The sequence below is a fragment of the Xenopus tropicalis genome, chromosome 9 (assembly GCF_000004195.4).
Source record: "Xenopus tropicalis strain Nigerian chromosome 9, UCB_Xtro_10.0, whole genome shotgun sequence".
Lineage (NCBI taxonomy): Eukaryota > Metazoa > Chordata > Amphibia > Anura > Pipidae > Xenopus > Xenopus tropicalis.
Genome location: NC_030685.2, coordinates 33150752 through 33176924, shown reverse-complemented (window position 1 = coordinate 33176924; position 26173 = coordinate 33150752). Strand labels below are relative to the sequence as shown.

Sequence of the window (26173 nt, the reverse complement as noted above, 5' to 3'; positions counted from 1 at the left end):
AACAGCAATAATAGGTAAACTGAAGATACGATATAAGTGAAAATGGGTACTTCTCCTATTTCACTCCTATTAATCACATTGCAGTAGTTTACATTACATTAATCACATGGTTATTATTATTTTATCAGCTGTCTGCCCCCATAATACCAGGATCTCTGAGGGGCAGATTTATCAAAATGTTAGTTTTTTTCATTCCTATGGAGTTTTTTGCAGCGTATGTATCAATGAGTGAAAGTTAGGAGTTCACCATTTGATAAAAATCCCTTAGGAATGAATAGAACATAGGAAAATATTTATATATTTAGCTCTAAACTCACATTTTGATAAATTTGCCCCTTAATGTTACCTAATTTCACTTGCTGCCATGAATTCTAAATGCTGGAGTCCCTGCAGATTGGAGGTGTTTCTTGGAAATTACCCCCACACTATAATCTCTCTCTAAACTGCTCTTACTAGCTCACACTGTCTATTTGACTCTCCTAGAATGTACTATAAGAGAAGCTACCCTGCAACTCATGCAAAACACTCATTCTTGAGGTCCTTTTCCCTGACTTCAAATAAGGGGTCCAGCCATCTTTACTAGTTAGGCTTCCTGTCTCAGACCCTCCAGGTCATCCATACTCAGCTGAGTGGAGTCCACAAAGGAATAACTATGAGATCCCTCCCTTATTATAGGCTAAGTGTTTCCCATAACACCTCTGTGCTAATGGAAATGCATCACTCCTGTTGCTGCAGTGCTGCACCGTTGTACACTTACACATTGTATGCCTACAAGTATACAATGTAATTCTGTTTCTGCACAGCTATACAGATATATTGAATTCTGATGTAAGTCGTGACAATGACGTACAGTGCATTTTCTTTTAGGAAGATTAATGCTTTCACATCCCCTACTTGAACTCTAAAATGTAAAAACTTCTGTTTTTTACTGTAATAAATCTATTCTTGTGCGTAGTCATATGAATGAATCAAGCCAAGGGCTAGTGTAGCATATGCATCAGTGACCCTACCCTAGCATACATAACATTTTGATATCCAGACTGGTGTGGGACTGGTCATGAAAAGTAAATAATGCTTAATTTCTAAGATCTTCTTGATAAAGAAGGTTAATTTGGGGTGAACTTTCCTTTTAAATATGAATACTTTTTAAAAATATGAATACCTCCTTATTGGATGCCTTGTGGCCAGTATATTTATTCTGTTCCTCATAATATGATTGCCATTGATTATCTACCCAGTTTGAGGTGGCAAAGATGCATGATTCTGCTGCATTTATGTTTGGAAGGCAACATTCACCTTGAGGCTGCATTTGTGCATAGTGATACAGAACTAGAGTCATTTTACATTTCAAGCAGTTTCCTATAATTTATCTTTGTTCAGTATCTCTGTCTCCCCAGTACACTGTGCTCTGTCTGTACAGACTGGTTTAATAGAAATCCAATCCCTAAAGTGTGTTGTGGAATATATTTTAGTTATGTTGGCTATTGCAGTTGAAGTAGCAAAGTGTGGCCAAGAAAAGACTCTGGCATTCCTTAGTGTACTTTTACTTTTGTCATTTGTAGAACAAAATATTAGTGTAACGGGAAGCTAGAATGCAGACTATAATGCTACCTATGATTTCTTTAGACAGATATACAGATAAAAGGTTTCTCTCTTGTGTGTGCGAAAGTGGTCTTGTATTCAAGCAATGAATCTGATCTTTACAAACATTGAATTCGAACTGATTGAATTGATCCATAAATGCATGCAGCCCAATGTTAAAGGGATAGGTCACCTTTACACTAACTTTTAGTATGTTATAGAATGACTTATTCCTAGCAACTCTGCAATTGGTCTTCATTATTTATTTTTTATAGTTTTTAAATTATTTACCTTCCACTTCTATATCTTTCCAGCTTTCAAATAGGGGTCACTGACCCCGGCAGCCATAAACTCTTGCTCTGTAAACTTACAATTTTATTGCTACTGTTACTTTTTATTACTTATCTTTCTATCCAGTCCCTCTTCTATTAATATTCCAGTCTCTCATTTAACCTACTGCTTGGTTGCCCAGGTAAAAAAAACACCCTAGCAACCAGATAGCTGCTGAAATTCAAAATAAACAAAAAGCTAAATACTGTATATACTCGAGTATAAGCCGATCCGAATATAAGCCGAGGTACCTAATTTTACCTAAGAAAACTGGAAAAACTTATTGACACGAGTATAACCCTAGGGTGGGAAATGCAGCCGCTACTGCAAAGTTTTAATAATCAAAATAAATACCAATAAAATTACATTAATTGAGGCATCAGTGGGGTATATGTTTTTCAATATTTATTTCAAAGAAAATCAGTAAACTAGCTCTGTAAGCGGAGAAGAGGGTCAACAAAAACAATATGAGTACTACCCCACACTCATTGCACATTGGCAAACTGGCAGCAGACCCAGTCCCGGAGGGATGTAAGGGGAAATAAGTATTGCTAGTGGGAGCCTAGGCCAGGGCACTGGAGGGTCAGGTTGCAGGTGGCCTAATTGGCACACAAAGGAGAGAAGATTCTAGTCTAGAGGGACCCATGGCACCCGACTCGAGTATAAGCCGAGGGTGACTTTTTCAGCACATTTTGGGTGCTGAAAAATTAGGCTTATACTGGAGTATATACAGTAATTGAAAAACAATAAAAAGCAAAAAAATGTGGCCTAGCTTGTAAAGTATGAGCACAGTCCTACATTTATACAATGTAATTCTGTTCCTGCACAGCTATACAGATACATGGAATTCTGATGTAAGATGTGACAATGGAAAACAGTACATTGCTGTCCAGCTGATGTGCAAGGCCACTTTTTTAAAAATATGAGGATTTTAGAACCTAGGACTTCAGCCCCATTGCTTTTACAGTATATGGTAATGGAACTCCTTGGTGACTTCTAATATCCTTTTATTTTACAACAGGAGGTACATTGAATAGCCTTTAAGATGTATCGTTAAAAGCAGTGCTTAGTGATGTCATCAGTTAGTCACGATGACACCTTTCTTACATGGCTCATGAATCTCTTTGATGATTTTTTTTTTGTTACATTTTACATTAGCATGTACATTATACCCTATATCAGCAATATCAATGTGTTCGTCCCCCAAGCTTTGCATTATTAATTTTATATTATTAATATTTTTTGTTTCCTATAGATATAATGTCATAGATATAAAGAGACACAGACTGTGATATATGTGATATACCTGTCACCCTAAGAAATAATTCCTAATTCTTCACTTACACTATATACTGTAAATAATATAAATCCTGTTTTCTTCGGTCTTGGCAGCCTAAGGCATGGAGGTGTGGAAGGCAATATATGTTTGACAGCTGGGATGTTTAAATGCTTTTATAATGGGCATGGATGTGTTAATAAAAAAGGGGATTGAGTTTTGTCTCTAGCTTGATAAGGACTTTTATTATTCAGCTTTTTTTGTCTGGGTGACAGATCCCCTTTTATTTTTCCTGGGCTGGAGCATATAAAGGTTTAGGTCTGTTTAGGTCTGTGCCTATTGTAGAATTCACATCTAGACATACTATACTGGCATCTTCACAGTAAGTCCCTGCTGTTGGGCGTGTTTGTACCTTGTGGGGGCAGGGCCATCAGAGGTGTTTATTGGTCAGATTATTGTTTGGGTTTCACAAAGCTGAAGCCCTCGGGGGAGATGATACATTGCTGCTAGTTGGCTCTTTAGTATAAGTTTTATTCTGTAATCCTGCACGACTTGCTTGGTAATACTGGGAACAATTTGTTTTTTGCAAGTCATTGTTTGTGATTCTTTTACCTTAAATTTGCTTTGAATAATAACAGCACGTAGGCAAGTTAGGCTTTATCAGAACAATTAATTTGCAGCCATCTAGTTCTAGTCTAGTCTCTTTAATAATACAGATATATATGTAGTGTATGTTTGGCAGCCAAGTTCAAGTTAATCCCAGCAAGTTTGTAATGGCAAAATGTTTTATCTTAATGAAAAAAAAATGATGTTCACTTTGGACTGTACTTTGAATAGGAATATAAAGATAACTCCCAAACTATAATCAGTCTTTACTTTGTGGTGTGGAGTGTAGAAGAATGATAACCGGGGAGATAGTGGGGAGGAATTTCTTTTATTCATGTGATCTTATCAGTTCTAGAAAAGTAGACAATCATTTTCTGCTCTGTTTTTTAAAGGTGAGAAAAGATATTTTCTACACTGCCAATAGCTTCTACATCAGCCCATCTTACTGTTCATGGGCAAGGGCATTCTAATGAAGTTTGCTTACTCTGTTTGCTTACTCTGTGCAGCAGGGGTAACTTGGTGGCCACAGGCGCTTTACATGGTGCAACATGGCACTGCTCTGCAGTTATATTGATGTCAGTGCTAAACTCTGCAGACTGTAGACATTCCATGGACACTAAGCATGATATGGATATGGTGGAATATTTTTTGTAGCCTTGTAGGGGTCACTTACTGATGGTGGGGCAAAATGCTAAACCTATTGAAGTGCACCTATTATTTCCCCCACCGGAGGTACGTGCTGATAGCGCCTGCACTCTAGTTGGGGGAAACAATATAATTTTATGTAGAAATACCCGTAGTGAGTGCTACACCATCTGCACAGGGGGGAAATCCCCATGCTAGTGGCCATGTTTGCTTACATGCAGTCACTTAAAGCTGGGACACTAACAGGGTTATGTAAAAAAAAAAGGCACTTTGTTTGCCCAGGAGCAGTAACCGATAGCAACCAATCAGCAGGTAGCATATTCTGGTCACCTGTTTAAAAGCAAAACATCTTATTGGTTTCTGTGGGTTACTGCTTCTGGGCATGCCTTTTATTACAGTTGGGGATAAGCCTCATTTGCATGCTTGTGTCCCAACATGGCCATTCACTATAAGCTTTTTTATTTATACGAAATACTGTGTTTCCCAACTGGAATGCAGGCTCTATTAGCTTGCACCTCTGGTGGGTAAAAATTTTCCTTTACTGGATTTGCCATTACCTCAGAAAAACGTACTCGCTTTCAGTTCAATCCGATCGTATGAATAGTAGGAAAGAATAGAAAGTGGGTGAATTTTTCTGTGGTAAACTCTAATCTCACATTTTGATAATTGTACCACTGTGTGTATGGCTTAGAGTTCAGTTTATTAAGAGAGAGAAAAAATACTGTGAATTATTTTTTGGACTATAATAGGTATTTTCCAACACTCTGCCTACAACTCCCAGCACGTAAACGAACAAAAGACCTTTTTTCGCACACCCTCAGCTCTCCAAGAAACTTCACCGCTCGGTGCACACTGCTGGAGGGATCGGAACCCTCCCAAATATTCCAAATAGAAACGACAGCACTGGCACTCAGGAGCTGCGTACGGGACTAGCCCTTTAGGTATCTTTATTACGGAAATGCAACGTTTCGGGGCAAAAGCAACCCTTGACAAGGGGTTGCTTTTGCCTCGAAACGTTGCATTTCCGTAATAAAGATACCTAAAGGGCTAGTCCCATACACAGCTCCTGAGTGCCAGTGCTGTCGTTTCTATTTACAACTCCCAGCACCCCACACTACAGTATTACAAGGGCAACTGACTTGTCTCGTCATGTACTGTACATATGCTTTTAGCTCCCCCCATGAGATGGGGGTCAGGGATCTTTTATTATATGCACCCACACACACTGATATATTTTAGCTCCTGTGTCACAACATTCTTTTTTTCTTGCGTTAGCAAAGTCACCCAAGTGAATAATGTGTCTCCGCAATGTTTCCACTCTTTTCTTTCAATTCAGCTGCAGGTCATTTGGAAGCTCTGAATCATCTTTTAAATTAGTTTGGAGATAAAGGTCAGTGCATAGTGGCTGCCAGAGCAGTAGAACTTAAATCAAGATCAAATGCAGGTCCCCTAAGCTTGCATGTTCGGGCTGCAAATGGACATAGGAAGGAAATGGTGCATGATAACTAACCTCAAACTTAAAGACTAGACTAGACCCAGTCCCCCAGTAGTTAGAGTGGCACTGAAATTCCACTTATTTGTATGAATGTACACGCTTTCCCATTTGCAGAAATATTAGTAAAGGTATTTGTTATCTATCAATAGAGCAACAGAGATGCGAATAAGGAGGGAAGCAAGGGGGCTCCTCCGTGTGTATCTATGAGACATTCCGAAGCTTCAGTGCACAATGAAGGCAAAGTCCCACACAGTCAGCACTTGTTACACAACACAAGCATCCTTTGTGTTTTTTTCGCTGCCGTTACTGTTCACCTGCTGAATTCTGAATATCTGGTAATTCCTGTCTGAGCTTTATGTACAAATGTAACATGCGGCGCCTTTCTGCATCTATAACAGCCCTCGTTTGTGAGCAAAGTGCTGCCGCTGCTGCTGACAAATGCACAACTGTTTGCTAGAAAAATTTGAAAGATTCAGCAAATTCCATTTTCCAAAGTGCCCATTCTGCCTTGCTTGTATAAATGTAGGATATGATTTTTCTGTGTATAATTGGTTTTGTGCCTTCTGCACTCTAAAGTAGGTACCTGCCAGCCTGTACCTCCAAAGTGGGGAACTAGGGGGATTTATCCATTCTCATGGACTTAGTAGGGTTATGTAATAAAAGGCACTAAGGAGCATTAACCCATAGCGACCTATCAGCAGGTAGAATTCACTGGTTACCTGTTTAAAAGCAAACATCTTATTAGTGGCTATGGGTTAATGCTCCTGGGACAACTTTGTACCTTATAGTACATATGGGGGTTAAAGTTTATAGATAGGGTCTTGCAGTCCAGACTGATATTATCTATTTCCCACCCATAAAACTCCCTGCATAGTGCATTCTTTACTGGCCGCCACAGAAATAGACATTAATAGTAGGTTTGTATGGTTTTGGGACAGATGTCACTGGCAGAAAGGGTTGTTGAAAGCAAGACTGAAAGGTAAAACACATTCTCAAAAATGTCTTTCCAAAGCATCTCTATATGCCTATCATGAGGCTGCTTATTGCATTGTGTTGCAGAGTGCACTGGTTTCTGGGAAATAAAGGGTGCATGTTTTGGAAAGCGCTGAAATGCCTAAAGAAAGCGCTGAGGGACTGGGGAGCCGAGCTACATAGGATTTCCCTCCAGCTAACAAGGAGTTAATGAGGTCAGCTTACTGGGCGGGAAAGAAAGCAGCTTTTACTCACCCCTCCCCTTCTGCTTGCCAGTTTTCTCTGCAGGGGTCACACAGCAGGCACGGAGCTGCATCTCCCTCCCTCCCTCCCTGTTTAAGAGCAAATAGCTACACCCATTGGTCGGCATAATCTGTTAGTTGCATGCTTTAAATAATTTTATTTGCAGGCTTTCAAAAAAAAAAAAAAAAAAAAAAAAAAAAGTTTTTATTGTATAATTTACATTTCGTTTTGTCACAGCAAATGGCGGGGGACAGTCCTTGGCCATTTATTTTCTGGTGGTGTTTTGAGGGTTTTTCACATGCCCACTGCTTTGCAGTGGCCGGCATTCGTTTGAAACAGTTAAATAAAAAAAATGTTGTTGCGATGTTTGGAAAAGTTGTATTACATGGCAAGGACTGTTTTGTTCTATGTTATGAAATAAAGCTGTGGCCGAACTCCACCCACATAAAGAAAAGCCCTGGTGTCATAGTGTTTTTTCTTGGTTGGGCATTGTAGGCAAAAGGGGTCAATTCTGGTGGGGAGGGAATAAGTCTCCGCAGTCTATTTGATTGCATTCTGTTTTAGAATGAGTAAGTTGTTAGGTGGTTGAATTGCTGCTCTTATCATTTCCCCCATAGTATACAGTTCATACAGTACATGTGCCTGATGTAGGTGAGCATGTTGGCTGCATTTAAATCCATAACAGGTTTAAAAATACACAGAAAGCAGCAGGGGAGCAGTACTGCCAGTGCAGTGATGTTTTGTGTGTCACGTTGTACTAACACTTTGCATATCTTTCTCAGAGATGTGATAAAAAAGGCTGCTTTTGTGTTTTTTATTCCCCTTTTCTACTGTTATTCAATCAAAGAATAAAGCAATCTTTTCAGTTGTGCGTCTCAAATAGCAAAATAAATATAGATTTATATGAATACAACAAGTGCACCTCTAGAATAATGATCTGCTATTTATGCATGTTGGCCTCTGGTTTTTGGCCATTGCACACTGGATGAGTGTGTGGGCTTTTTGCCCACCATGTTTTCTAGTATCCCAAACATACATGACTAAAATGATTAGAATTGTACTTTATTGTCGCTTATGAGAATTACCTAAAAACACTATTCCTGGCCCCATAAGGTACAGTGGAGGGTGATTTTCAAGCATTTTGGCCTACTAAAAAATATGTTGAGCAATGCATTCAAGAATTATACAGATACAGCTATGGGATACATTACCTGCAAACCCATTATCCAGAAAGCCCTGTATTCAGGAAGGCCATCAATAGACTGCATATATCAAATAATTCATATTTAATAAAAATGATTCCCTTTTTCTGTGTAATAAACAGAACCTTGTACAACTATAGATATAATTAATCCTTATTGGAGGCAAAACAACCCTATTGGGTTTAAATTATTTTGTAGTAGACTTAAGGAGATCCAAATTACCAAAAGATCCATTATCCATAAATATTATAAGATAACAGGTCCCATAACCGTTAATATGAAATTAAGTGTGTTTTTTCCTATGCATGGCAGGAAATTAATTGTGGAATAGGAGTAAAATATAGAGTAATATGTTAGTAGCATCCAGAATGCCACCCAGCCTATATACTTTATTCTTTGTTACATCCATTTCACCTAGAAGAAGTCATGCCCCACTAATGTATTACAGTCTTAGTGACTAATGTTGCTGTTTTGTTAAAAATTCCCCTTTAATTAATAATTGTATTACTTGTCATATCAACCAGCACTGATTGATTTTATTGCCTTGATGGCATAGAAATGTCATACATATTATTTTAACGTCAACACTTACTGGATAAATAAGTCCTTGACTTGCTGACCCTAATTTTGACACCTAATGAAGAATCTGAAATTAATTTAGGTTCACAAAGAGAGCCACATTACACCAAGCAGTTTCTACATATTAAGCTTGACACTTGGCCTGTTTGCATATCAAGAGCCCATTTGGAGCTATGACATGGTGCTAACAATCTAGCTCATTAGCCATGCCGAGGAAAGGTTAGGGAGGTATATAAACATAGAGTGCAATGTTTGCTACTAGAGCTGTGTGAAAAAAATATGCCCAGTGGCAAGCAAAATATGATGTATAGTGCTATACATTAACCTGGATAATGGTTGTGACACATGACATGAAACAAAGCTCAGATCAATGAACCTCTGTAAGAGAATGTACATTTTCATTCCCTCGGAAATAGAGTGCATAACCGAGTGGCTCCCGTCGGAATGCCATCCTTTTTATTTCTCCGCTGTTACATAGATGCTACCAAAGATGATATCATGTTTAAGGCCCTGAAAGGTATCCTTATTATATGTATGTTGGAGGTCGAAGTAGAAGTCATTTCAATGTGTATTAATAAAATACATCCCGTGTCCCCGAGGTTCAAAAGACATATTGATTCATATTAAAATTATGCTTTGCCTTTTGACCTTTGCCATTAATATGCGCCTAGTGGGAATAAAATGGTGGGCTTGCCTGCTTATAAAAATTTTAAAGTTGCTATTTTGTGCTCCAAGCAGTTGAAAATTAATTGTATAACAACACAATGTATTCTGTAGAGACTTGACCCAGAGGTGACTGAAGAGATGCGTTTTCTAAATTGAAATACTGATGCCTGAATTACTTTGAATATGACATTTGTTTGGGCTCACTGACCTGTCTGCTGGATGCCTGCCTTCAGCATAGTCAATAGCAAGTCAAGCCCAACCTTATTGTCATCTCATCTGCATAAAAATATACACAATGGGACAAAATTGCAAATTATTTTTGGCATAGGGCAACTTAATTTCCTAGAACCTTATCAAAGTCTATGATTGTCACTGGGATAGTGGGAAATATATTCCAAGAACTTCTGAAGAACTTTATATGCTATTATGTGTCCTACTTGAGTTTGAATAAAGGCATGTGTGCTCGGACCCCACATTAGGACTGGCGAGCTTTACTTTTTGAGAGTACAATAAAATACTTTGTAGTACAACTGGGAGCCGCTACCTGCCCTAGCTAATAATTACTGTATCTTGCAATCGCATCTTTTATTGATAGCCTCCCTTCAGCTATTAGAATAGAAGATCAGCTTTGGGAAGCAGCATTGATTAACAGAAGGAATTCCATCCATAACTGGTAGCATTCTAATTCACTTTGTTTGGCAAAAGATTGTAGAACTAGCATCCATGCCTTAGAGAACGCAACAGTCAGTAATATAACAGAGACATGTTGCTTGATTATGTAAAGCATTGGAGATAATGAAAGCTAAGGATTCCCTGCCCTCAAGTACCAGTACTGTTCCTTTCTTTGCAGTACTTCTCCCTGGAACATTAGAACTTTTCTCAAGCTACTGCTGTGATACCTCAAGAACAACTTTTTCCATAATAGGGAAACCATTTTTTTTCTGTGTTGGGCTTTCAATATTAGAAGCATCTGAGATCTCATCTGACTAGTATTTTGCAACTTGTGCTTCAGTTAGCCTTTCTCTACAGGTGTCTTGTATAATAAAATTGCAGGATAACCAGGGGTACCAAATGTTATGTAATAAACTGAAAGAATGCAAGCGGCTCAGTATTATCTCACTGTTGATAGGTAGTCAGTTGATCCAAGGAATTGTAGGAATCTCAAGCATGCAACCTGCATCTCATATATGGATTGGGGTAGTGTGTTTTGTACTTATTCTGAGTTGCCATAAAACAGATTCTACTCAACACTGTTGTGATTTCATCTAGTCCTGAGGCCCCTTTCATTGTAAATGCAGTATGCACTGTTTTGTTTTATTTTTTTCAAGTTGCTTTTAGGTTTAATCCTCCACATCCTGTACACATTCCACAGACTGTTCCACAAGCCTAAATGGGAAGAGGTTGTTTACGCTTACAGCCCTTCCAAAAGCCTATTATGGAATTTCACTTGCCTCTTCTAGATACTGGACCCTTTAGATTTGGCATGGCTCAAAGCAACACCTCTAACTAAGGGTAATATGCAGTGGTGTAACCATAGGTGCAATAAACTCAGCTGCTGCTGGGGGGAGGATAAAATAAATATGATATTATGCAAAAAAAAAATGTATGATGTGATGATATAATGGGCACAAAAAAAAAATAATGTGACATTCTTGGGATTCATACTGTTTGGGGATGCACCGAATCCACTAGTTTGGGATTCGGCCAAACCCTGGAACCTTTGTGAACGATTCAGCCAAATACCGAACCAAATCCTAATTTACAATATGCAAATCAGGCCAGGCACGGGGATTCTGGCAAATCCGATTTCTGATGGAAAAGGTCAAATCTTACCCAAATTCATTGATTAGGTGTATCCCTAACTACTGTTCATATGAGCATATTGGCAATGGCAATGGTGCTACCATTCTTGCCTTATCAGACAATTAGGAAACCACTCGTATTGGCTGTACGTAGGGGAAAGTTTGAAGCATCTGTTTATACTGCAATGTAACCTTTAGAAGCTCATTGGGTTGTTGTATTATTGTGCTTGAAAGTTAAAATTATTCAACCATCTACCATTCACAGGCAATTTCTATTTGGTTCACGTTTTCAGACATATTAATAAGAGCTGGTTATTAAAAAATACAGTGTAGTGCTTCATATATTAATGAGCAGAATGTAGTAGCTCATATTTAGCTGCCCAGGGCTTTCTATGGTTCTGCTTGGGTTAAAATATATTTTTTTACAAAAATATATATGTTCATGTTTGATTTATTATGGAAATATCTTGTTGTTCTCATTATTTAAAATCTCGCCATGGAATAAAAGCCCCAAATTGCTACCTTTAGCACAGAACATTCCAATCAAGAACCGCAACTGAGACTATCTTCTAAACAGCCTGTAATTTACATATTTCAGCACAACTGCTCAGGCATATATATTAAAACCACCATAAAAAAACATGATTTCCAGTCTGTGGGAAAAAAATGAATTATTATGCTGCACGGGGTTGTGGGTTATTTATTTCTACGCACAGGTGCTGCGAGTTTAGAGATGTGAAACTATAAAGTAGAAAGATATGTAGAGCAGTATAATTGTTGTGTCCCCCTTCTGCAGGTGTTGCTTATTTCTGAGTTAAATTGTGTTCCATGCCTAGAACGTTAGATGTTCTCATTATATCAGAGCTGTGTCTGTGAAGCCGGCATTGTTATCAGGGCAGTGCTAACTTGAGGTTAGGGGAATAACTCTTTAACAGATTGAAAGCTACATGAGTTCCCCCAGTCAGCATGGAACATTAAGAACTGATCATTAAGACTAATGACATCTTAGGTAGATGCAGCTTTTCTTCAGAAAAGCAACTGCAACAAAACAAGTCTCATTTGTAAGTGCAAAGTACTAGAATGGGCACAGTTGTGCATAGCTGTAGTCATGGATGCTGGGGTATCTGAAATTACTCCCAACCTGGTCCTGGTGGTAATTTCAGGATTCTCCTAGCAGGTTGTGTCCATGGATATAACTAATTTTGGTCAGTCAAACTGAATACAGCTATGGGACCTGTTATCCAGAATGTTTGGGACTGGGTTTTCTTGGATAAGAGGTCTTTTTGTAATTTGGAACTACATACTTTATATCTACTAAAAAATTATTTAAACATTAATTAAACCCAATAAGATTGCTTTTCTTTCAATAAGGATTCATTATAGTTGGGATCAAGCACAAGGTACTGTTTCATGATTACTGACAGAATGGAGATCATTTTTTGAAAGGTGAATTATTTGATTAAAAGGAAGGCTATAGTTCATGGCCTTCCCTTAATTCGGTGCTTACATGATAACAGGTTTCCAGATAATGGATGCCACACCTGTACTAATTAGGGTAGACAGTATTTAGCCTGGAATTCGGAGAAAAAAACACAGCATTTTGGGTCATAAAATGTGTATCCGATTAGTGTACTAGGAGCATTGTAGGAGTGCATTCAGGTATTTCTCACTTCAGGCAATTGGAATCATGGACTAAATGCGAAAGTCATGCAGGTGTCCCAATTTAATACACCAACAATTGTAGGTAATCAAGACAACGAGGGTTTTTTTTAGGATTCCAAATGCACAGTGCAATTTCGTGTGCAATTGCCTTTTTACCCACAATGCAGTGGTTTTTTTTTAAAACCCCACTGAATGCACAAATATTTTTCACGTGGGCCTACCTTAGTAAACCTCTACTTTGTACTTTGCTTTGCTGTCTGGCTAAACTAATGGATATGTATTAGCTAGAACTCACTAGAATGCAGTATCGGGGTTGGGAAGGCCCGAACAAAACACAGATAAAATATAGCTGTATATATGTAGCAGATAACACATTTGTTACAATAGAACAGGACTTCTGCTTATAAAAAATATTGTGTAGTATAATAATGTATTTATAATTTATGTATTAACCATGATTGAAACTTTGCTTTGTAAAATGGACAGGGGGTTTCCCAATGGAACGACTTTTATAGCCATCCTGTATTGCAGGTGGAGTCACCTTATAGTGTATTTGGAAATAGAGTACAGCTGTAAGAAATACCTGTAATGTAGATCTCCGCTGCCCCCCACCCTTCCTTCCCTAGCCTCTATTTTTGACCTTCTTTATCCAAGTAGCCTTTTCCTGTTTATAAAGCCTCACCACATCCTTCCTTTTAACTTGACACATTCTAGTACCTGCAAAGTACTTTGTCTCTCCCAGCGGCATTTTGTAATAACCAGTGACCTTGCATGTCCTTTGCATGTGAATCACAACAGCACAGTTACTATTTAGAATATTGTTAGAGCATTTCGGATACTTCATTGTATAGAAAAGATATGCACTGTATTTATGAAACCCTGCATACCCAGTTTTTCTTTCTGCAAAACCAAAAAATCCATAGAAGAGCACTTTATTTATGTATCACCTTTTTACCTCATTTACATTGGAGCAGTAGTTTTAGTGACTCCAGCAATGAATGCATCACTGCAGCCACAGCTATTGACTATCTGTTGGTACACCATGATTCTCCCCTCACCCAGCCAATACTTGCACTTGTAAATGAGGTCAGGTTCATTATAGTAGGGAACCCTTGTCATTTAAACATTAGAATTGCTGTACAGCAATAGATGGATTAGTTTCACTGGTGGTCTTTTTATTTTGCCATCTTAATAGTTTGTATCAGTCTAGTGGTTTGGTCCAAAATAGGCCAACAATATCCGGCCATGACCAGCTTACTGTATGTGATAATAGATTTTATATAAAACATAGATATGTTTATATACATTAGTATGCTTCTTATTAGAGCTATCTTTAAAGGGGAGTTAACAGGAAAGAACACCCTGGGTCCAACACTTTGTAAAGAACTACTTTGCACCCCAAGAATTTATCTTCTTTTTAGGTAAGAAGTTGCAACTTCCTGTAAAGGGCGGTGGTGTTTAGTAAAGTAGGATGGTATCAATAACTACAACTTAAAATATCCAACTGTTGCAACAAGATTTTCTGGAGATGCTGGAAGTTGTAGTTTATAAATAGCTGAAGAACCACAGGTTGAAGAATAAATAATGCAACCCACATTCATTGTATTTTTTATCATGAGCTCCGCCAAGACATTGTACAGCCTTGCAGCTGATATTCAGAGTCCTATGAAAGCAGCAGTTGTAAAGGTTCAGTATCAATATATGTTTTCAGTAGTAAGATGATTTACTAGTTAATAGTGTGGCCGGGTTGAATATTTCAAATCAATATCTTTTTAAAGTCTAAATTGCTCTTGGTTTTGTGACCTGTGTTATTGCTCTATGTTTAAAATTCTAATTGTACGCATCTTTAATTGTGTAATATATGATTTTTGATGAGAAGAAGCAGTAAATCATTCAAAGGATATTTTCACCGCATTTGTGTTTTTAAAAGTTATATCAAATTGCATTTACTTGGCTTGTAAATGAATCTCTGATTTCATAGTTTAAAATGTAAAAATGTGAGTAATCTCTCTCAGGGTGCAAAATATTTGCTTATACAATGTATGTCATATGTATGTAATAGAGTAAAATGGTATTTAGAGTCCTGTGAAAGCAGCAGTTGTAAAGGTTCAGTATCAATATATGTTTTCAGTAACAAGATGATTTACTAATATGTATAATATGCGTATGCAGATGTTATTACAAAGCATAAGTAAAAGGGGTTTTGACAATAGCAGTTTGACATAGGGAATTGAGCTGGGGTATGTAGATGTGTTATGTATCACATAAGATGATGAGAGGGATGGAGCAGAGAGAAAGAAAGGGGGTAAGTAGGATGGGGTAGGGGCAGCATGTATTTTCAGCTTTTTATTTTGCTCCAGTGGAAAATAGGTGTATGTAGGTATATAGGCATATACTACCCCTTTAAAAACATGTATGATTCTCTATACTTGGATTTATTTGATTGGTCAGGCATTTACCATATATATATATATATATATATATATATATATATATATATATATATATATATATATAATAATAAGTGTCTTCTGCACTCACTCCAAAAACATGAAAAAATTGCCTAGTGTAACCAAACCAATGGTCAGGCATGTAACTTTTTGGGCTTGGCCCCCCTTACAAGAAAAATGGGGGACACTATACAACAAAACTCCTATTTTGGAGAGATTTTTTTCTTTAAAAACTCTTAATTTTACAATGAGACTGGAAACTGCTTTGCTGGCCACGTACCTATATACATACCAGCAGCCCAACCTGTTTACCACAGCTGGAAATTCCACTACATGTACTGGCCATAAAAAAAAGCTGGATTATTTAGCAAAATCTGCTACTGTGTGAGAATAGTTGTACAAGTAGCCAGGCAACTAACTATGTAATGTTTCAAATCCTAAAACTGAAAATATTCTGTGTAAGCATTAAAAGAACAAAAAAAAGGAAAACTTTGTATGTCTTCTGCTTCTAAGCCAGTACACTCTTGGTGAGACCATGAAGTTCTGAGGCTTATGATAAATGTTTCCTTGAAATTCTTTTCCAAATTGTGTTTTTCATTGTTTCTATGTTGTTTTCCATCTGTTTGTCAGATTGTTAAATTTGTTTGAGATGTCCAGACTGTTCTTTTGAAAAGAACAATAATTTCCTCCAGCGCTACGGAACATTTGATTTACAATCTCCTAAAGATCTTCTTGAAACAACATTGTCTTTTTCTCTGGTTAAGGGGGAATCAGCCTGTTTATTTCCTGTTGATTAATGCAATTCATTTATACTGAAAAACTTTCAGATGTGTAAAAAATATATTTTACTTAATGAAAATGTTACTAATTAATGTATCTGTTTTTTATACAGGAAAATCAAGCAACAATGTGCAGTGGGATGATGATTCGGTGGAGTACCCGACAGTGAATCCAGTCAGAATTGCCTTTGTTTTGGTTGTCCATGGCCGAGCCTCCAGGCAGCTCCAGAGAATGTTCAAGGCAATTTACCACAAGGACCATTATTATTTTATCCATTGTGACAAGGTACAGAACTCATAATACCTAATATTTGGTTAGATACCCATGACCTATGTCATTTTTTTTCCTTTTAAAAAAGCAAACTCGAATTCACAAACTCAATATTTAATAAATAAGCCCAGTAAGCATTTGGTATAAACATGGTAAGATGGTATTTCACTATCACTTCAGTTTATTAGTTCTTAATATGATACATAAGGGCACCACATCTGGTCCTTATATTGTAACAAATGGACCCTCTCTCACTTTTCAATTAAATGCATCCCTTAATTGGTTCTAGATCAACAGTTTTAAAGATTTCATATTATTTAGCCCTTTTAGTACTGTGTCAGATATACAGATTACAGCATCTGGGGCATTGGAGGAAACAGAAGACCACAAACTGAAAATAAAAGGTACATTTGGAATGCCCAACCTGCTGCTCTCCAACTAGAAACCTGTCAGCTTTTGAATAGGGTTTGGTGGTGGTGGCAGGGGAGTGTGCAGGTTATCTTAACTTATCACTCAAAGCAAATAACACTGACAGTTTCATGCCTTTTCTTAAGGTGGCCATACACGGTAAGATCTGTTCATTTGGCAAGGGCGTCCGTCATTTGTGCCCATACACAGGCAGATAAGCTGCTGAATCGGTCTAAAGGACCGATATCAGCAGCTAGAATCGGCCCGTGTATGGCCACCTTTACCGTTTTACTAAGCCAAGGCATGTTCATGGAATTTCAGCAGTTATCTGGTTGCTAGGGTTCAAATTACCTTAGCAACCAGGGAGGGGGTGGTTTGTAGACAGATTGGTATATGAAAAGGAGAGGAACTGAATAAAAAAAATAAGCATTACAAAGTATTACAAATTGTAGCCTCACAGAGCAAAAGTTTTTGACTGCTGGTGAAAGTGAATTGGAAACTTTTTGGACATTATTTAAAGATAGGCAACTATGGACAATCCAATGTATAATATAAAATAGGCATTACTAGCACATGCTTGAGGTTTGACCGATTAATGGTAGGACACAAAAGTAGACTATGATAAGGAAAGCCAAAGGATCATCAAGTCATTGTTTTTATTTTTCTTGAACAGCGATCCCATTATCTACACAGACAAGTTTTACAGTTTGCCAGCCAGTACCCCAATGTCCGTGTTACTTCATGGAGAATGTCAACCATTTGGGGGGGAGCAAGTCTTTTGTCTACCTACCTGCAAAGTATGAGGGATCTGCTGGAAATGTCTGATTGGTCTTGGGATTTCTTCATCAATCTCAGTGCTGCTGATTATCCAGTCAGGTATGTTATTGTTCTGAATATAGCATTTTATTATTTACAGAAATGATCTTGGACACAGTACTTTGTTTATGCACAGTAAATAGGTTACATCACTATGTACTTACAGACCTGCTTCTACATTGGTAGTTTTTTTAAAAGCTTGAAAATGTTTTCTTCACATAACAAAGCAGAACTTTTATCCTCTCCAAAAAGCAAAATGAATGATTCGTAATGTTTTGTCCTGTTGCTCTTAGTACGGTTCAAAAGAACAAATGAATTAGCACAGAAGGAAAGCATTTATAAAGTGCCAGCATATCCTTCACAATGCTGTATAATAGGTGGCGTATATAGGAACAATACAGATTACAAAGAAAAATACTGATAGATACAGGTGGTTTAAAAGGTTAGGACATTTACATGGCTTAGGTAGGGTTGTACTTAATTGTCTTTAGTCATTATGCAGTTAATAATATTTGGATTTTTCAGTATAGAAATTAGGAAATCATCAGATGTGTTTTTGTTCCTCTTTTATGAGATATATTTGTAATGTGTTAATTTCATGGGAACCATAAGGGTAATGACTCACAGGGACTTTCTGGGCTCTTTTGAATGCTGCCTTTTTAAGTAGCCCAAAAAGAGGGTCTTAGGTGCCTGATAGTGCTTCCCATAGCAATGTATCGATAGTTGCCTGGAAATGTACCCATACCCTAAGGACTGTGACACACGGGGAGATTACTCGCCGTGCAACAAATCTCCTTGTTGCGTGCGACTAATCTCCCTGAAATACCATCCCACCGGCTAGAATGTAAATCGCCGGTGGGATGGCATACACGGTGCAGCAATTTGCCAAAGTCTTGGTAGTTTCCTCTCAAGGCAACTTCTGTGACTTTGTCAAATCGCGAAGCCACGTATGCCATCCCACCAGGATTTACATTCTAGTCGCTGGGATGGCATTTCAGGGAGATTTGTTGCGTGGCAACTAATCTCCCCGTTGTCACAGCCCTAAAACATTTTAAACAATGCTAAAAAAAAAAAAAATTCCTTGTCTGGAAAGGCATTTATAGAATGTATTTAAATCAATTATATAAAAACAGTTTAGGGCAGGGTTGGCTCTTTGTCCAAAGAAAGTACCACCAATGAGGAAAGAGAACAGGCTGTTGATGTAAAGGGGGCAGGATTTGGGGCAGGTAAGAACATGGCCATAACTGAAAAGCTAGTGGGAATAGGGTTTGATAGGGGTAATAACTGGCCAGGTCTGGGGTTATTAGATCTGGGGTTTTACATTATTAAACTCTGTTTAAGTACAATACTACAAAGTAGAGAAACTCAAAGGGAAGACATCTTGGAACCCAGCAGAGTAAGAGAACACTTCACTACGCACCGCATTTTAGGTCCCACACCACAGCCTATAGGCACAAACACGGTTCAGGTGCATTTATCACTATAGACTTTGAGTGAGAAATATGAACTGTGGTCTCCAATTTTAATTGGAAATACTTACAGCAAAGTCTTATGTCAATTAATTCTTCTGAACATTGCCCTGGTTGCTCAGCAACAACATAGGTCTAGTGGTTAGAGAACAACATGTTTTTTTTTCAGATCTAGTTGCAATATTTACCATGGGGTTTTTTTTCCTGCTGTTAATGATCACAGATTTAATCTCTGATGCCTCAGCTGGCTCAGTCAAGCTGACAAGTAGAAATATTACGTTATCAGTTACTGCCAGAGGAGCTCTGTGGCTGAACGAGGATAGCAGAGGGCTTGTCAAAGAATGGCTTATGCCTTCTAATACTATGAGAGCAATTGACTCTTAAGGCCTCTGGAGCTAATTGGCATCATCTCAAGATATCAGGATGTTAAAGTCACAGACATTCACAAGATAGATTGGTTTATCCTCCCTTGGACAAGTAGTCAAGGACACTGGAATGTGCCAGCAATCAGTGCTTAGATTTATTATACAGTCCCCGGCAGGAGCAGAGCACATCTGATGCGTAATTATCTAATAGTGCCTTTAATACAGTATATTTTTCATTGTCTGCCTTAATCAATGTAAATAGTGTTTTACATACTTACTGGCAGTGGCAGAATAGATAAGCAAGATAATATATATATATGTTATGTATGTATAACCGCAGGCAGTCCCAGTAAGGGCAAAATATGAAAAATAATATTTTGCTTTGATATACCAGTATTTTTATTCTCTAGATGCAATTTTATTATTACTATTACAATTATTTGTTTATTTTTAAACAAAGTCCTATCCAGTCCATTGCATTCAATGAAGCTGTAGCCAATACATTTTTATAAACAGCCCCAAATTATATATTTGTCAAGAAATTATACAGAATCTTACATTCCAGGCACCCGTGATTTGCTGCACAAGGTACAGGCCACACAGATTCATCCATTGTTATATATTGTACTATTGGCATTATGTTTATTTTAAGTCTAAAGTCATGGGAGCAAAAACCCTAACATGTAAAAGATCATAACTACAATGGGAATCACAGCTACTAGCAGACAGTAATGGTCCCTCTGTGCTACACACTCTGGCACTCACACACACACACACACACATGGCAATGACGCAATGGGCACCTCTTGCAAAAAGTGGATCTTAACCTACAACCTGCAGTTATCCCCGGAAATGGTGATGTTATAGCCATACGCTGCTCACAGCAGTTTCCCTTGTGGTTAAAGTGGAGCAATTACTATCACTTTTCTTAGGAAACACTCCTGTGACCAAATTACCCTGTGTGCAGTAGTGCTATGGAGTGGAGTAGCATTGGATGAGACTACTATTACCGTATTTTTCGGACCATAAGACCAGAAGTGGGGGGAAAAAGTCCCTGCGTCTTATGGTCCGAATATACTTTAAAAAAATGTTTTTACTTGTCCGTGTGGTCTCCGTGCAGGGCCCTCCTCTATTCACCGGCGCTTAGCTGTGGCGCTGTGCGCATGCACAATGACGCGCATGCCCATACGCATGCGCGTCATTGTGCATGCGCACAGCGCCACAGCTAAGCGCCGGTGAATAGAGGAGGGCCCTGCACGGAGACCACACGGGCAAGTAAAAACATTTTCTTAAAGTATATCTGTAGGCTATATGCTGGTACAGATGGGGGCAATATGTTGGGTGCTGCTGGTACAGGTGGGGGGCAATATGTTGGGTGCTGCTGGTACAGGTGGGGGGCAATATGTTGGGTGCTGCTGGTACAGGTTCGCTTTTAATGCACATAAAATATTTTAGGACAGTATTTGTTTCAGAATCTTTTTTTCTTCATTTCCCTTCTCTAAAAACTGGTGCGTCTTATGGTCCGGTGTGTCTTATGGTCCGAAAAATACGGTAATATTAACTATTTAGGGCCAAGTAACACCCTTATCTCTTTTGATGAGATCCTTATGAGAGAATATATATTTTGTATGAGATAAAAACTGCCAACCTGCTTCATCTTTCATTATTATGCCTAATTCAATTTGCACTCTCAAATCAAAAGTGTAATTCTGTGAAAAAGAAATGAATTAGTATTTTACTATTTGCACCAAATCCTGTATTTGGTTCGGGATTCAGCCAAGATTCTGCCTTTTTCAGCAGGATTCGGTCAAATCCACATGCCTGGCTGAACTGCATTTGAATCCCTAAAATCACATGACTTTTTGTCATTTAATTGTTGTCTTTAACCCTTCCGTCGCCTTTGCATATGCAAATTATAATTTGGTTTGGTATCCGGCCAAATCTTTTACGAAAGATTCGGGGTTTAGCCGAATGTAACAAATAATATTATTTATATATATTAACCCGTGTGTCTAACCCCGGGAACAGTGACTGTGGTTTGGGTAGCTGAACTGCATAGGGTGGGGACATCTAGGATCCCACTTACTACAGTGAAGTGTATTCCAGTATGTATTATAGTGCCAATTATATTTAAAATAAGGTACATAATAGGGCTCCTTTAATAATGCAAGTACAGTGTAAAAGTACAGTTTCGAAAGCAATTTGCTTTTTTTTTTTAACCACAGTGCAATTTGTTTCTATAATTCCAGAGTAATTGTGGGTGTGAGGGGGAGATGTGCCTGACCCAGTAGTGGCTGAAGATTGAAATGTAGGGCTGGTACAACTTTAAATGTTTAATACTGGCAGGGCAGATACACAAGCAAAGGGGGCGTGGTGATGCTGTAAAGGGGGCATGGTGATGATGGGGAGGGTCAGTTATATAAAATGACAGATTGAGGACAATCAGGACAAAAAAGATAAGTATAAACAGGGATCAGAAGGATTAGGGGCACAAAGTGTCACAAAGAGTGTGTAGGGACCCATAGGGTTAACTTCCTAGTTTATGCTGTTACTGGGTAAAGGCCCATGTATCTAGCTTATCCTTTGCACTTATGCCTTATTGCAGTTGTTCTCAACCTGTCGGTTGCGACCCCTTTGGGGGTCAAATGACCATTTCACAGGGGTCGGCTAAGACCATTGGAAAACACATATCTCCGATGGTCTTAGGAATAATTTTATGGTTGGGGGTCACCACAACATGAGGAACTGTATTAAAGGGTTGCAGCATTAGAAAGGTTGAGAACCACTGCCTTATTGGTTTACAGGTTGACTCCACCCTTTGCACTCCAGTATAGTGTTTAGCAAAGGGGTGGGTCTTTCTCTTTGGCTGCCTCTGATGTCTCAGGTGGAAGGTCCACTAAGCCTGGGATCAGAATAGGCCCCATTAAAGCCAAATCCTACCCTAGAGTTACCATCCACTCTAGAGAAGTCGGGGACAGGGACATATAGTTATATTATATATTTATATATAATATATATATTTAAGTAGTTATATTTTGCCGAGCACTTTCTAGGAAAATAAGACAGTTAGGAAAAGGAAGCAAGAGCTCCAACCAGGAGGTTAGCTAGAAATACGCTTCCATACAGGCACTGTTGCCTTAGCATAGGGCCATGGTTAAGATGCCGGATACAGGCTAGTACCTAAACCCTGATCCACAGTCGGCTGTAGGACTCTTTAAGCTAAAGGTATTCAACCTGAGGACTGAGGTATTTATCCAGACTACACCCCAGGCTACTTCCATATAGCGAAGTCCCATCCTGTTTAAGAGAGTTGCATGTACCCCATGCTCTAACCCAGGGATCCCCAACCTTTCTTACTCCTGAGCCACAGTCAAATGTAAAAAGACTTGGAGAGCAACACAAGCATCATAAAAGTTCATGGAGGTGCCAAATAAGGGCTAAGATTGGCTATTAGGCAGTCTCTATGCACACTATCGGCTTACAGGGGGCTTTATTTGGTAGTAAATCTTGTTTTTATTCAACGAAAACTTGGCCCCAAGTCAGGAATTCACAAATAACTACCTGGTTTGGGAGCACTGAGAGCAACATCCATGGGGTTGGGGAGCAACATGTTGCCCCTGAGCCACTGGTTGGGGATCACTGCTCTATGTACACTATCAGCTTACAGGGGGCTTTATTTGGTAGTAAATCTTGTTTTAATTCAAACAAAACTTGCCCCCAAGTCAGGAATTCAAAAATAACTACCTGGTTTGGGGGCACTGAGAGCAACATCCAAGGGGTTGGTGAGCAACATCTTGCTCACGAGCCACTGGTTGGGGATCACCTATCCTAGCTGCTGTTTGTCTGTTGTACAGCCAAATAGGGGTTACAAGTGTATTACAAATTTACCAACAAGTACATTTACCAGCAACTACCGGTTGTTCTCCAAGTCTGTTAACCAGCTAAAATTTTAGGAGAAAATAAACAGATATGGTTCTTGATAGAAATAACATTTACAAATACCGTAACTTTGAAATTACTGAAACTTTATAATCAGTGTATATTGTTACATTGGTTAGAATGACATTCTCTTTTATTAAGAAGCTCCCCTTTAAAGTTTTTGGCTGTGAACCAGACAGTGATAACTTTTTCCGTGCTGTTATCTCAAAAATCGTTATTTTATCTAAAAACAGCATGTGATGAGTATGACTCATGCATTATTGCATTTATGAGTTGAGAGATAACCAATCACCTTATCTGGAGGGAGAAACACATGCTTTATTTCACTTAGTCCATTAGTAAATATACCCCACAGTGTTATTTGGGAAGCCCATTCGTAGAATATTTCTTTTTACTAAATGGTTTATCATGCAGTTGCATTTGATTTTCACTACTATAACAAACACTTGTAGCTCCCTACTGGAGTTTCGCTTACATTGGGCCGCAGTTCACTTCTGTTTAACTGAAACCAAATTCATAATAAAGTGTATGAATCATAAAGTACTGAAATTAGGCCAGGACCTCGGCATTGATCCTGCTTGCCTGAAGCTTTGTTACAGGATCTGCTTTGTTTTAAACAATGAGAAAGTTATTGAGCAACCCTTTGTTATGAATGTAGATATCACTTTATAGACTATATAGAGTTTAGAACAATGGCTGGCATATAATATACTTAGTAAAACAAAGCTGGTTTCTGGTACACTATTGCAGGAGCCATCCCACACACTTTGGATATAACTATGCTTTGAAAATGTATTGAAAATGATTTCATATATACAGCATTTCTGAATTTTAAAAGGTAAACTTTCACATGGGAACAACATGTTGTTTACCTTCACAATACAGAGGGAGTTTGGTAATGGCAGATATGATTAATAGCCCGTAGTGTGATATTTTTTAAGTTAAGAAATATGTAAGGTAAATATGTAAGGTGTAAAATTATTTTTTTCCCTCCAGACACTGGTAGGGACAGAGCTTTTATAAAGTTTTTAAAAAGTATAATAAAGTTTTGGTTTTAAAAATATGGAATACAGGTATGGGATCCGTTATCCCGGAAACTCGTTATCCCGAAAGTTCTGAATTACGGGAAGGCCTTCTCCCATAGACTGCATTATAAGCAAATAATTCTCATTTTTAAAAATAATTGAATTTTTCTCTGTAATAATAAAACAGTACTTGATCCCAACTAAGATATAATTAACCCTTATTGGAGACAAAACAATCCTATTGGGTTTATTTATTATTTGAGTAAACTTTTAGTAGACTTAAGATATGGAGATCCAAATTACAGAAAGACCCCTTATCCGGAAAACCCCAGTTCCTGAGCATTCTGGATAATGGGTCCCATACCTGTACTTTAATATTGAAAAAATGGGGAATTCACAATGCTGGAATAATCTTGTGGTGGATTTAAAACCAATCTTAATAGCAGTGTCAGCAGGGCCAGAACTATGGGTAGGCAGAAGAGGCAGCTGCCTAGGGCGCAATGATTGGGAGGTGCCAGGCAGGTACCTCTTCTGCCTACCCCTAGACATTGCCCCCCGCCGCTTGCCAAAATGGGCCATCAGCATAGTGTCTACAGACAGCAAGTACTACAGACTGAGATGTTAGTGGTTCTGTCAATATCATTAGACATGCACAGCCCCATTAACAGCAGACTGTGCTCAGCACAGATATAATTATAGACGCCCTATATTTATACACTGCTACATTTAGTACACTGTAAAATAAGTCTAAGCACTGTATATAAGGCTGTTATCTAATGTTTATAAAGCCACAGTCAGCTTTTCCTGATGTGCATACCAGCATTATTTTATTTTACTAGTGTATAAACCTGTCACAGGGCAGCACATTACTAAGTAATGGGAGAAGATAAGGCAGCAGAAGAGGATTTAAACCATGACTTGGAGCAGAGAGAGAGAGGTGGCAGATTATGTGCTTGTTTACACTGTTTGATCTGCTGCAACAACTCACTTTCCTAAATATACAGTAGCGTCATTTGGAGCTAAAAAGAGCAGTAAGTAAGCTGGAAATTGTTAATAGCATAGAAAATGTGATTAAAAATAATACTTTTAATATACTTATACTATCCTAATTCTAAATATAGTTATATTTATTTATTGCCCTAGTCATGCCATGCCCATTATCCTCCTCAAAGCAGACCTCTTCTATCAGGCCATATCTGTTTTTTATGACTAGCTGATAAAAATAAACTAGATTGGGAAGGTTTGATGTGATACAGCAAAAAATATTAAATCTCCCCCACCCATCCCCAATAAAGTCATTGCCCGACACAGATACAGGAGACCAGAATGGCCATCAGAAACCCAATGTCTGGCACATTGACCCTGTATTTTACTTCCTACCAGTGGTTTCCAAACTGACTACCAGTGGTTTTCCAAACTGATCCCTCTAGAGCAGGCCTCCTCAAACTATGGCGTGCAGGCCTCATACGGCCCCCACTATGATCTGATGCAAGGAAGCAGTGGGGAGCGGGAGGACACAGGGGGAGCCGGAGGAAGCAGCGGGTGTAGGCCATTTTGTCGTCCGTAGCTCCATGTTGCAGCACTGACAGATA

At 38.4% G+C, this 26173-nt stretch overlaps 1 protein-coding gene across 2 annotated transcripts in view; it reads left to right on the top strand.

Moving 5' to 3' along the window:
* xylt1 (xylosyltransferase I) overlaps window positions 1-26173 on the top strand; it is a 188135-nt gene that overhangs the window by 108221 nt on the left and 53741 nt on the right. For both annotated transcript variants that reach the window (NM_001126940.1, XM_012970086.3), the window contains 2 exon segments: window positions 16402-16574; window positions 17641-17843. In NM_001126940.1, the coding sequence (NP_001120412.1) occupies window positions 16402-16574; window positions 17641-17843 (376 nt within the window).